We start from the raw sequence: 14607 nt of genomic DNA on the forward strand, positions 1-14607 counted from the left end.
CCAAAAGCGGCGTAAAACTCACTCACTCACTCACTCACTCACTCAGCGTCACTCACCGGCTGCAGGGGAACTCCTCACTCGGATATAGTCACCGGCTTAAGCGAGTATTCTGCGATACGCAGGTTTAACCGATACAACGATACGATGTCCTGATACAACGTTACCTTTCACGTGTTGTTTGCCAAGGTTCTGCTTTCCCTCCATGTCTTTTCCTGATGTTGAACCTGTCTTGTTTCATACTTAGATCAATGTGCAACTTGACCTGAGCTACTCTACATATGCATGACCCGGGAGGTCAAATGGCACAAACGGCAGATCCGGTTATCTTCATTAAAAAGGGGTGCAGAGAATGTTATTACTGTTGCGTTCTTGCGAAGCATACATAGATTCGTTACAGAACTTGTCCCGGAAAACAACACCTCTGAAAAAAAACAATCATGTGATGTTTCAATTGACTTGTTTATACAGTCATATGCTATCTAGTTGGGTTTGCTAACTTTACAACTTACAGACGTCAGTTACTTTCTCAATCCGATTCACTCTCGCTATCACTCTCTATACCCACTTCAGTTATCTCTTTACCTATTTCATGTTCAGCTGCAATATTTCTGTCCCAGTAGTCGCTTTCCAAATTTTCAACATGGGCACAACAACCAGTCCACTCGTGTACACCAATCATCTGACAAATGTGCGCCCTTTCATAATAATAGACCCAACCAATTGTGACACGGTCACGCAATTCATTAGTATTCACTTGATCAGGTCAAGCTGACCAAGCTGTACAAGTATCCAGTGTGGCACCAAAACTCTCCTCAAGGCTGTATGACAAAAGGGATGACTTCCCTCCATATCGAGCAGGGTTCCAGCAGTACAAGTCTTTGGCGGTTCACGTTTTTGTTAACCAAGATTTCAAAGAGAGCCACACTATTCTTGCTCGGAAGTTGTTCAATCAAAGTTACAACTCTTCAAGGCCTTCAAGTGAGTTATTGACAAGCCTTTGCGTGTCTTTATGACGAGTACCACCGGTTGGCCCGGACACGCTCAACATTTTACGACCACCATTCAAGGCCTTCAAGTTAATTATTCAAATTCAAATTCGAATCTTTATTCCTATAGTGAGTGAGTGAGTGAGTGAGTATGGTTTTATATTCCAGCAATATCGGCGAGGGACACCATAAATGGGCCTATAGTACAATCCAATATTAATACAATATAAACTTTCATGGAACATATACATGCTTACATTAAATCATACCATGTGTAGTTATTAATGTATTGTTTTATTTATCAAGAGCGGGCTCAATAAATTAACACTGATAATTCACGACTGCACATATACTGAGTCAAAAAGAAACTTCACATTCTTTCTTCAGGGCACTATAAAAGAACAAGAGAGGGTAAGATGGTTAAATTGTTATTATTTCATTGCTGAGATCTGTGTGATGTACTCGATACACTGACAGTGCCATAATCAGTTCCATTAGGCTACACCGCCGTTCCAAAACATGGGTATACAGAATGTCAAGTCACAAGAATAAAAATGCGAAATTTCTCAGTTCAATATCGTGTATGGCCGCCCCGCGCATTCACCACTGCCAAACACCGTCTCCTCATCGACTGCCTGATGCTTGTGAACACGTGGTTGGGGATTCTGCGCCATTGCTTTTGCAAGGCAGCGCCAAGTTCCTGCAAATTCTGAGGTTGGTTCCTAAGACCACGAAGCCTTCTCCAGAGTGCATCCCAAACGTGCTCTATTGGATTAAGGTCAGGGGACCTCGATGGCCAGTCCATGACGTTGATTCCAGCGTTTTGAAGGAAATTTCGTGTCAACATCAGGGTATGCGGCCGAGCATTATCATGCTGGAACTGTAGACCTGGGCCATGAGCCGCCATGAAAGGAACGAGTTCAGGGGTGAGCATCTGGTCGCGGTAAGCGGTCACGGATGACCAGAAGTCGGGAACGGTTGTTCCCACAGAAAGCACCCCACACCATGCAACTTCCGCCCCCGAATCTGTCGACTTCCTGTACACAACATTGGGCATACCGTTCACGACGTCTTCTCTAGACTCTATGCCTGCCGTCCGCGAATCTGAGGGTAAACCTGGATTCATCGCTAAAGACGACTCGATTCCAGTCTCTCTGGGTCCATCGGAGGTGACGTTGGGCCCACAGCAGACGTTGACGTTGATGAAACGGCGTCAATATTGGCCCACGATATGGACGTCGAGAATGGAGATTGGCAGCCCGCAACCGATTTCGAATGGTCTGTGAGGACAGTCGACCCCCAAACATCTCAGCCCTGGTTCGTGTAGCCGGCAGAAATCTGTCACGTAGGTGACGTAGGACGATTTGACGGTCTTCTGCTCGTGACGTCACACGTGGACGACCCGACCTTGGGCGATCAGAAGTGGTGCCAGTTTGTTGTGAACGACCTCGCAAGTCATACACAGTACGATGGCTGCATTCTATTGCTCTTGCGACGTCAATAACTGATCTTCCTGCTTGCAACATCCAACGGCACGTTCACGTTGCACATTTGACAATCGTGGCATTTCAAGTACCATTAGAACTGTGGTTTAAAAGTGTTTTTTCAATTCTTGAGGCCAATGTAAACACGTGCATATGAAGAAAAACTTCGATGCGAAGATCACGTGATCGACTGCACGTGCAAAACCTGATTTGGCACTAACGTCATTTGCACGACGAATGGATGGGTTTGAGTGGGTTTTGCTAACGTTTTTCTAGAGTCGACAGATAGGGATCCCATTTCGGATACATAGATGTATCATCAGAGAAAAATTATTCATTATTTTTCAAATTACATTTTGTGAAGTTTCTTTTTTGACTCAGTATATATGTCTTTCAACCTTAAGTTTGTGTCAGTGACATGATAAAATTGCATCGAGAGTTAACTTTTTGATTATTCCATGCATTTCCAAAACCTATTTTAGAGAGCAGTTGTCTCACCCCCGAAACCCGTTTTGTTTTCCATAATTGTTATATATACTCATGCCAATAATGGCTGTCACCCCCTCCCCACCCCAACCCACACACCCCACCCACCCACCCACACACCCCACATAAATAAAATTGAAGGGGTGACAACCATTATTGGCATGAGTATAAGATGATCATATTATAACATTTTTGGGGTATTCTATATAGAGGCATATCTAAATGTTTTAACCAATATTTGACAACATATATGTAAGAGTAAAAAGACAGTGAGTCATTGACGAGCCTTTGCATGTCTTTATGATGGGCACGCTCACCTTTGCGCAAACACCTCTTATCATCGATATTTTTATAGTACAACATATAAGCATGATATTTGGCAGATAATTCTTATGGATGTGGAAAGGATTTGTCGTGTATATTAACGAGATATCACGTTTAATTATAAGCGTCCACTCGTTAGTACACACGTGCAATCAAAGTGTGAGTGAGTTTAGTTTTGCGCCGCTTTTAGTAATATTCTAGCAATATCACGGCGGGGGACACCAGAAATGGGCTTCACACATTGTACCCATGTGGGGAATCGAACCCGGGTCTTCCGCGTGACGATTGAACGCTTTAAACAGAAACGATCCAGATAATTATCGGGGTATATCATTAATGAGTATCTTGGAGAAAGTATTTACGTTGATATTGAACAATAGACTATCAAACTGGGCGAATATGCATGATAAGATTCCTGAATCCCAGGCAGGATTTAGAAAGGGATATTCTACCACTGATCATATATTTACTCTGTATGCACTAGTCCAAAAATCACTATCAAAAAGAAAACATAAGCTGTACATAGCATTTGTAGATTTTAAAAAGGCATTCGACTCAGTCAATCGTTTTAAATTATGGCAGTGTTTACGCAAGGCAGGTTTACGAGGGAAAATGGTTAGCATCCTCAAATCAATGTATTCTAACGTTCGATCTTGTGTGCGTTGCAAAGACGAGGTTACAGATTTTTTCGATTGCCCACTTGGTTTAAGACAAGGTTGCTGCTTAAGTCCACTCCTATTTTCCTTCTTCATTAGTGAATTATATCACGATATCAATTTAGCTGGAAAACTCACGATATGAATATTACAGGACCTTTAAAACGTTACTCCAGCCAGAAAAATACTTATCAATAATTACAACATATAGTTTAAGAACAATGTTCGTAAAGTATCGTTTAGGTTTGTTATCTTTAATGATTAATGAGGGTAGAAAAACCTCTGTCCAGAAAGAAAGTCGATATTGTCCTTTGTGTAACGTTGGAATAGAAAATGAAATTCATTTTACCCTGATATGTCCTTGTTATCACGAATTAAGACAGAAATATATACCGCACCATCTTCTTGCAAAGCAGCCCCATTATGCATATATATCTTTGTTACAAACCAATAATGAAAATATTCTTGCTCAATTGTCCTTATATATATAATATGCATTAGCTAAAAGAGATCTTCTTATAAAGCGAATTGTATACCCTTAAATATATATGTAAATATCCAGAATATTCCTTTATCACTGTAACTCTCATGTATATTTGGGCCGGAGGCCGTTCATACAATAAACATCTTTTGACTTGACTTTGACCACTAGGTTACCCGACCGCTCCTGCAACCACAGACCAGAAGGTTATTTTAATACATACGTTGGGAAGAACCTTGGTACTTTTCCTGATATTTCAACTTTGACAACATTTTGTTTTTAAGGCTCACACTGGCCAATGTGGACATCGTCTGTGCGCCCAGACGGAGACGTGTGTTCCTGTTAAATCAGCAACTGCCTACATCTGTCTGGAGGCGACGTTACCGACTTCAGTTCCTGCTACAACTGCCACCCCGTTGATGTCAACTACAACGTCTGTGCCGGCTGTGACAACAACCTCCTACACATCTCCAAGTGAAACTACTGCTTCCGTTCCGCCATCTACAACCACCACCACAACTACCACGGCAACACTGACAACAACGACTTCATCTCCCGCTACAACTACTGCTACATACACGTCAACTACAACGTCTTTGCCTGCTGTTACAACAACCTCCTACACATCTCCAAGTGAAACTACTGCTTCCGTTCCGTCAACTACAACCACCACCACAACTACCCCAAGTCCCACGACACCATTGACAACAACGACAGCATCTCCCGCTACAACTACTACTATATACACGTCAACTACAACGTCTTTGCCGGCTGTGACAACAACCACCTACACATCTCCAAGTGAAACTACTGCTTCCGTTCCGTCAACTACAACCACCACCACAACTACCACGGCAACACTGACAACAACGACTTCATCTCCCGCTACAACTACTACTACATACACGGCAACTACACTTCATCTCCGCTACACTACGTCAACAAGTGAAACTACTTCCTTTGCCATCTACAGCCACCACCACAACTACCACGGCAACACTGACCACCTTCATCTCCCGCTACAACTACTACTACATACACGTCAACTACAACTTCTTTGCCTGCTGCAACAACAACCACCTACATGTCTCCAAGTGAAACTACTGCTTACGTTCCGCCATCTACAACCACAACTACCCCAAGTCCCACGACACCACTGACAACAACGACTGCATATCCAAATACATCTCCAAATACAACTCTTACTACCGATGCGCCATCTACAACCACAACTACATCGATATCAACTACATCCATTACCTTTACAACTACAACTACACCGACAACGACACATACACAAACTACATGGACTACAATAAGTACCACCACTGCACCATCGAGTACCTCCACAACTACCACAACTACAACTCCCACCACTACAACGACGACCATCACCACAGTTACAACGACATCAGGTACTAAGGATTATTCTTTTTGCCAAAATTATTACATGGTCATTCTATTGATTGTTGTTTAACGCCGCCCCAGATAGCCTAGTTGTTTTATATATCACGGCAGTCTGGACTAGACAATCTATTGATTGAGGGATACCAAGCTTTTTGTTTTCATTAAGCCAGGCCGTCCCATTCATTAAGTCTCTGACGACCAACATAGGAATCCCCAGGATGCCCATGCTGCTTCTGTGGGGGAGGGTGTAGCAGGGAGTGAGTGAGTGAGTGAGTTTAGTTTTACGCTGCACTCAGCCATTTCCATCTGTAAATAATCGAGTCTGGACCAGACAATCGAGTGACATGCATGTGTCAATCAAGTCAGCGAGCCTGACCACCAGATCCCATTAGTCGCCTCTTACGACAAGCATGGGTTACTGAAGACCAATTCTATCCTGGATCTTCACGGGTCTGGGCGTGTGTGTGCATGGGCGTTGGCTTTTGAATAATTTTTGTGCGCCCTACAAACTGAATCCCGACCCCTATACGAGAAACGAAAAGGCCTTCTCTGAGAGACAAACACTGTCTTTTATCACATGTTGCGCATCGTTGATAATCTTTACTAGTTCACCCGTCAAATTCGGTTTAGTATTGGTTTTCAGCAACCCATGCTTCAGGCTGGCTTACTTGGTTGACACACGTCATCGTAACCCCATTTCGTAGATCGATGCTCATGCTGTTGATCACTGGATTGTCTGGTCTGGACTTGATTGTTTACAGCCATATAGCTTGAATATGGCTGATGTGACGTAAAACTAAACTCAATCACTGAAACACTCACTAGACTAGCCCTTGTGGGGCTACGCGGTTGCTATCCTAACACGTTGAGGGGCCATGTAACACTCGGAACTGCACTACTGAAAACAGTCGGTTATCCTAGCATTGTGATATCATTTATGTGGAACTGCACTACTGAAAACACTCGGTTATCCTAGCATTGTGATATCATTTATGTGGTGCACTACTAAAACCACTTGGTTATGCTAGCATTGTGATATCATTTATGTGGAACTGCACTACTGAAAACACTCGGTTATCCTAGCATTGTGATATCATTTATGTGGAACTGCACTACTGAAAACACTCGGTTATCCTAGCATTGTGATATCATTTATGTGGAACTGCACTACTGAAAACACTCGGTTATCCTAGCATTGTGATATCATTTATGTGGAACTGCACTACTGAAAACACTCGGTTATCCTAGCATTGTGATATCATTTATGTGGAACAGCACTACTGAAAACACTCGGTTATCCTAGCATTGTGATATCATTTATGTGGAACTGCACTACTGAAAACACTCGGTTATCCTAGCATTGTGATATCATTTATGTGGAACTGCACTACTGAAAACACTCGGTTATCCTAGCATTGTGATATCATTTATGTGGAACTGCACTACTGAAAACACTCGGTTATCCTAGCATTGTGATATCATTTATGTGGAACTGCACTACTGAAACCACTTGGTTATGCTAACATAGTGATATCATTTTTGTGGAACTGCACTACTGAAAACACTCGGTTATCCTAGCATTGTGATATCATTTATGTGGAACTGCACTACTGAAAACACTCGGTTATCCTAGCATTGTGATATCATTTATGTGGAACTGCACTACTGAAAACACTCGGTTATCCTAGCATTGTGATATCATTTATGTGGAACTGCACTACTGAAAACACTCGGTTATCCTAGCATTGTGATATCATTTATGTGGAACTGCACTACTGAAAACACTCGGTTATCCTAGCATTGTGATATCATTTATGTGTGGTCATGTTACTAAAACCACTTGGTTGTGCTAACATAGTGATATCATTTTTGTGGAACTGCACTACTGAAAACACTCGGTTATCCTAGCATTGTGATATCATTTATGTGGAACTGCACTACTGAAAACACTCGGTTATCCTAGCATTGTGATATCATTTATGTGGAACTGCACTACTGAAAACACTCGGTTATCCTAGCATTGTGATATCATTTATGTGTGGTCTTGTTACTAAAACCACTTGTTTGTGCTAACATAGTGATATCATTTTTTATGGAACTGCACTACTGAAAACACTCGGTTATCCTAGCATTGTGATATCATTTATGTGGAACTGCACTACTGAAAACACTCGGTTATCCAAGCATTGTGATATCATTTATGTGGAACTGCACTAATGAAAACACTCGGTTATCCTAGCATTGTGATATCATTTATGTGGAACTGCACTACTGAAAACACTCGGTTATCCTAGCATTGTGATATCATTTATGTGGAGCTGCACTACTGAAAACACTCGGTTATCCTTGCATTGTGATATCATTTATGTGGAACTGCACTACTGAAAACACTCGGTTATTCTAGCATTGTGATATCATTTATGTGGAACTGCACTACTGAAAACACTCGGTTATCCTAGCATTGTGATATCATTTATGTGGAACTGCACTACTGAAAACACTCGGTTATCCTAGCATTGTGATATCATTTATGTGGAACTGCACTACTGAAAACACTCGGTTATCCTAGCATTGTGATATCATTTATGTGGAACTGCACTACTGAAAACACTCGGTTATCCTAGCATTGTGATATCATTTATGTGTGGTCATGTTACTAAAACCACTTGTTTGTGCTAACATAGTGATATCATTTTATGGAACTGCACTACTGAAAACACTCGGTTATCCTTGCATTGTGATATCATTTATGTGGAACTGCACTACTGAAAACACTCGGTTATCCTAGCATTGTGATATCATTTATGTGGAACTGCACTACTGAAAACACTCGGTTATCCTAGCATTGTGATATCATTTATGTGTGGTCATGTTACTAAAACCACTTGGTTGTGCTAACATAGTGATATCATTTTTGTGGAACTGCACTACTGAAAACACTCAGTTATCCTAGCATTGTGATATCATTTATGTGGAACTGCACTACTGAAAACACTCGGTTATCCTAGCATTGTGATATCATTTATGTGGAACTGCACTACTGAAAACACTCGGTTATCCTAGCATTGTGATATCATTTATGTGGAACTGCACTACTGAAAACACTCGGTTATCCTAGCATTGTGATATCATTTATGTGGAACTGCACTACTGAAAACACTCGGTTATCCTAGCATTGTGATATCATTTATGTGGAACTGCACTACTGAAAACACTCGGTTATCCTAGCATTGTGATATCATTTATGTGGAACTGCACTACTGAAAACACTCGGTTATCCTTGCATTGTGATATCATTTATGTGGAACTGCACTACTGAAAACACTCGGTTATCCTAGCATTGTGATATCATTTATGTGGAACTGCACTACTGAAAACACTTCGGTTATCCTAGCATTGTGATATCATGTATGTGTGGTCTTGTTACTAAAACCACTTGTTTGTGCTAACATAGTGATATCATTTTATGGAACTGCACTACTGAAAACACTCGGTTATCCTTGCATTGTGATATCATTTATGTGGAACTGCACTACTGAAAAAAACACTCGGTTATCCTAGCATTGTGATATCATTTATGTGGAGCTGCACTACTGAAAACACTCGGTTATCCTTGCATTGTGATATCATTTATGTGGAACAGCACTACTGAAAACACTCGGTTATCCTAGCATTGTGATATCATTTATGTGGAACTGCACTACTGAAAACACTCGGTTATCCTAGCATTGTGATATCATTTATGTGGAACTGCACTACTGAAAACACTCGGTTATCCTAGCATTGTGATATCATTTATGTGGAACTGCACTACTGAAAACACTTCGGTTATCCTAGCATTGTGTGATATCATGTATGTGTGGTCTTGTTACTAAAACCACTTGGTTGTGCTAACATAGTGATATCATTTTTGTGGAACTGCACTACTGAAAACACTCGGTTATCCTAGCATTGTGATATCATTTATGTGGAACTGCACTACTGAAAACACTCGGTTATCCTAGCATTGTGATATCATTTATGTGGAACTGCACTACTGAAAACACTTCCGGTTATCCTAGCATTTGTGATATCATGTATGTGTGGTCTTGTTACTAAAACCACTTGTTTGTGCTAACATAGTGATATCATTTTTATGGAACTGCACTACTGAAAACACTCCAGTTATCCTAGCATTGTGATATCATTTATGTGGAACTGCACTACTGAAAACACTCGGTTATCCAAGCATTGTGATATCATTTTATGTGGAACTGCACTAATGAAAACACTCGGTTATCCTAGCATTGTGATATCATTTATGTGGAACTGCACTACTGAAAACACTCGGTTATCCTAGCATTTGTGATATCATTTATGTGGAGCTGCACTACTGAAAACACTCGGTTATCCCTTGCATTTGTGATATCATTTATGTGGAACTGCACTACTGAAAACACTCGGTTATTCTAGCATTGTGATATCATTTATGTGGAACTGCACTACTGAAAACACTCGGTTATCCTAGCATTGTGATATCATTTATGTGGAACTGCACTACTGAAAACACTCGGTTATCCTAGCATTGTGATATCATTTATGTGGAACTGCACTACTGAAAACACTCGGTTATCCTAGCATTGTGATATCATTTATGTGGAACTGCACTACTGAAAACACTCGGTTATCCTAGCATTGTGATATCATTTATGTGTGGTCATGTTACTAAAACCACTTGGTTGTGCTAACATAGTGATATCATTTTTGTGGAACTGCACTACTGAAAACACTCGGTTATCCTTGCATTTGTGATATCATTTATGTGGAACTGCACTACTGAAAACACTCGGTTATCCTAGCATTGTGATATCATTTATGTGGAACTGCACTACTGAAAACACTTCGGTTATCCTAGCATTGTGATATCATGTATGTGTGGTCTTGTTACTAAAACCACTTGTTTGTGCTAACATAGTGATATCATTTTATGGAACTGCACTACTGAAAACACTCAGTTATCCTAGCATTGTGATATCATTTATGTGGAACTGCACTACTGAAAACACTCGGTTATCCTTGCATTGTGATATCATTTATGTGGAACTGCACTACTGAAAGCACTCGGTTATCCTAGCATTGTGATATCATTTATGTGGAACTGCACTACTGAAAACACTCGGTTATCCTAGCATTGTGATATCATTTATGTGGAACTGCACTACTGAAAACACTCGGTTATCCTAGCATTGTGATATCATTTATGTGGAACTGCACTACTGAAAACACTCGGTTATCCTAGCATTGTGATATCATTTATGTGGAACTGCACTACTGAAAACACTCGGTTATCCTTGCATTGTGATATCATTTATGTGGAACTGCACTACTGAAAACACTCGGTTATCCTAGCATTGTGATATCATTTATGTGGAACTGCACTACTGAAAACACTCGGTTATCCTAGCATTGTGATATCATTTATGTGTGGTCATGTTACTAAAACCACTTGGTTGTGCTAACATAGTGATATCATTTTTGTGGAACTGCACTACTGAAAACACTCAGTTATCCTAGCATTGTGATATCATTTATGTGGAACTGCACTACTGAAAACACTCGGTTATCCTTGCATTGTGATATCATTTATGTGGAACTGCACTACTGAAAACACTCGGTTATCCTAGCATTGTGATATCATTTATGTGGAACTGCACTACTGAAAACACTCGGTTATCCTAGCATTGTGATATCATTTAAGTGGAACTGCACTACTGAAAACACTCGGTTATCCTAGCATTGTGATATCATTTATGTGGAACTGCACTACTGAAAACACTCGGTTATCCTAGCATTGTGATATCATTTATGTGGAACTGCACTACTGAAAACACTCTCGGTTATCCTAGCATTGTGATATCATTTTAAGTGGAACAGCACTACTGAAAACACTCGGTTATCCTAGCATTGTGATATCATTTATGTGGAACTGCACTACTGAAAACACTCGGTTATCCTAGCATTGTGATATCATTTATGTGGAACTGCACTACTGAAAACACTCGGTTATCCTAGCATTGTGATATCATTTATGTGTGGTCATGTTACTAAAACCACTTGGTTGTGCTAACATAGTGATATCATTTATGTGGAGCTATGTTACAATGTAACGCTCTTTGAAATTGACATAATTACAACATGTTCTAATATCATGTTACTATCTTTGGTAACATGTACGGCCATGTTTCTATCAGGAAAAGCTGGCATGCTACCATGGTATGTCTGTGACTATGTTAGCATAAACCGGCCCACTTACACTGACATGCTGATGTCATAAAATTATACTTCCGTCACTAAACACGATATGATTGATACATATTCAGTCATTCTACTATCAGTGAATGAGAGTGACTTTACTGTTACGCAGCTTTTAGCAATATCCCAGCAATATCACGGTTGTGGGCTTCACACATTGTGCCCATGTTGGGAATCGAAACCGGGTCTTCGGCGTGACGAGCGGACGCTTTAACCACTATGCTACCCCACCGCCCCTGCTTTCTAATATGACCGCCTCCGTGGTGTAGTGGTTAGAGCGTCCGCCCGGAGAGCGGAAGGTCGCGGGTTCGATCCCCGACCGCGTCATACCAAAAGACATTAAAATATGGTACTTGTTGGTCCCTGCCTGGCGCTTGGCATTAATGGGTACAACAAGGACTGGTCGGCTCGGAGTCAGTATAATGTGTCTGAGTGGGGTATTCATGCTTCACTGCGGCATGGTATCTCAGTGGGCTAGCACTATAAAACCAGCTTAAGTCTGGACTAGTACAAGCAGCCGCACATACACATACACACGCATGCACATCGTCATATGAGCGAAATATTCTCAAGCACGACGTTAAACCCAATTTCACCTCACCTCACCTGCTTTCTAATATCATGAAACTGTTGATGTTCACATGGTAATATCCTATGTTTTTGGTCATGGTAATATATAAATACGCCACCACATACACGGGATGATATCGTTGATCTGTGTCCATATCCATCAACGGGCGGTGGGGTAGCCCAGTGTTTAAAGCGTTTGCTCGTCACGCCGGAGTCCCGGGTTCGATTCCCGACATGGCTTCAATGTGTGAAGCCCATTTCTGGTGTCCCCCGCCGTGGTATTGCTGGAATATTGCTAAACTCAACTCACTCATTCACCATATCCATCAACGAAAACGTTCATATTAGTCTAAACTCATCATCTGCCCGCGACCTTAGCACAGTAGAAGAAATCAATAGCAAGTGTCAAGCGATATAATGTCACGGCTTTGTGTACTCCCCTGAACACGGTAAATAACACTCTATATTGCACTCAGCAATATTCCAGCTATATGGCGGCGGTCTGTAAATAATCGAGTCTGGACCAGACAATCCAGTGATCAACAGCATGAGCATCGATCTGCGCAATTGGGAACCGATGACGTGTGTCAACCAAGTCAGCGAACCTGACCACCCGATCCCGTTAGTCGCCTCTTACGACAAGCATAGTCGCCTTTTGTGGCAAGCATGGGTTGCTGAAGACCTATTCTACCCCGGATCTTCACGGGACATATTGCACCACTGACAAAAGATATTAATCAGTCCTCCAGTGGTTTGATATCAATAAGTTTTCCGGGGCTGTGGGGTCCACTGTTGTGTCTGTCTGTGTCTGTCTCTGTGGGCTCAGTCTGTCTGGGGTCCTGTCTGTGGATGTCTCGGCTGTGTCTATGTGTTGTCTTGTGTCCTGTGGTCCATGTGTCTATGTTTGTCTGGGGTCATATGCAAGGGGCTGTATGTATGTTTATGTTGTCTGTGGGGTCCACTGTGCTGCTGTGTGGGTCTGTGTGTCTTGTGGGTCCATATGTGGGGTCCATGTGTCCATTCCATGTCGTGTCCACCATTGTCTTGTGTCGTGGTCTGGGGCTGTGTGTTTGTCCACATGTCTTGTATGTCTGTCTGTGTGGTCCTGTGTGTCTGTCATGGGTCCTATGTAGGTCTGTCTGTACACCGGGGCTACTGCCTGGGGCACTATTTGTGTGTTTGTCTATGTGTGTCCTGTATGGGTGTGTGTCTATGTTTGTCTGTGGGTCCATGTGTGTGGCTGCTGTATGGGCTGTGTGTCTGTCTTTGCTGCTTGTATCATGTTTGTCTTCTGGGACCTATGTGTCGTCACATATGGGCTCAGTTCAGGTCCACAGGGGCACAATGTGTGGCCATTTCTTGTGTCCCACCATGTGTGTGGGGCCTCCAGTCCAGTCCAGTCAGTCAGTCTATGTTGCTGTGTGGGTCCACTGTGCCTGCCACTGCTGTGGGCTGTGTGTGTATGTCCTGTATATGGGGTCCACCTGTGTGGCTGTCAAGTTCTTCTACAGGCATGTGTGGATGTGGGGTCCTCCTTTTGGGTCGGGATTCCAGATCCTCCGTCTAATCTGTCACCTCACTCACACTCCGTGCTGTGTTCCTTGTTCACCCACTCAGTCCTGTCCTCATTCTTTCCTCCTCATTCCATTCTCACTCATTCCTTGGCTCGTTCCTCATTCCTCCTTCCTCCACTCACTGCTCCTTCGCCTCCACTCCTTCGCCTCCTTCCTTCACTCACTCCTTTCCTCCACTGCTCCTTCCTTGCTCCTCCTTCACTCACTCACTCGCTCCATCCCTCCTCACTCCTTCACATGCTCCTTCACGCCTCCTTCCTCCTTCCTTGCTCCTCCTTCCTCACCCCTTCACCTTCATCTCACTCCTTCACTCCTGCTTGTTCCACTCCTCCTCCTCACTCCTCCTTC

The 14607-nt window shown here is 42.2% G+C and overlaps 1 protein-coding gene across 1 annotated transcript in view; it reads left to right on the forward strand.

Moving 5' to 3' along the window:
• LOC124264003 (mucin-2-like) overlaps positions 1-14607 on the forward strand; it is a 51339-nt gene that overhangs the window by 15150 nt on the left and 21582 nt on the right. Inside the window, exons 3-4 of the mRNA XM_046698726.1 lie at positions 4702-5318; positions 5453-5832. Of these exons, the coding sequence (XP_046554682.1) occupies positions 4702-5318; positions 5453-5832 (997 nt within the window). The remainder of the gene's footprint in view (positions 1-4701; positions 5319-5452; positions 5833-14607) is intronic.

Source organism: Haliotis rubra, unplaced genomic scaffold (genome assembly GCF_003918875.1).
Source record: "Haliotis rubra isolate DU_JTF1 unplaced genomic scaffold, ASM391887v1 Scf900, whole genome shotgun sequence".
Lineage (NCBI taxonomy): Eukaryota > Metazoa > Mollusca > Gastropoda > Lepetellida > Haliotidae > Haliotis > Haliotis rubra.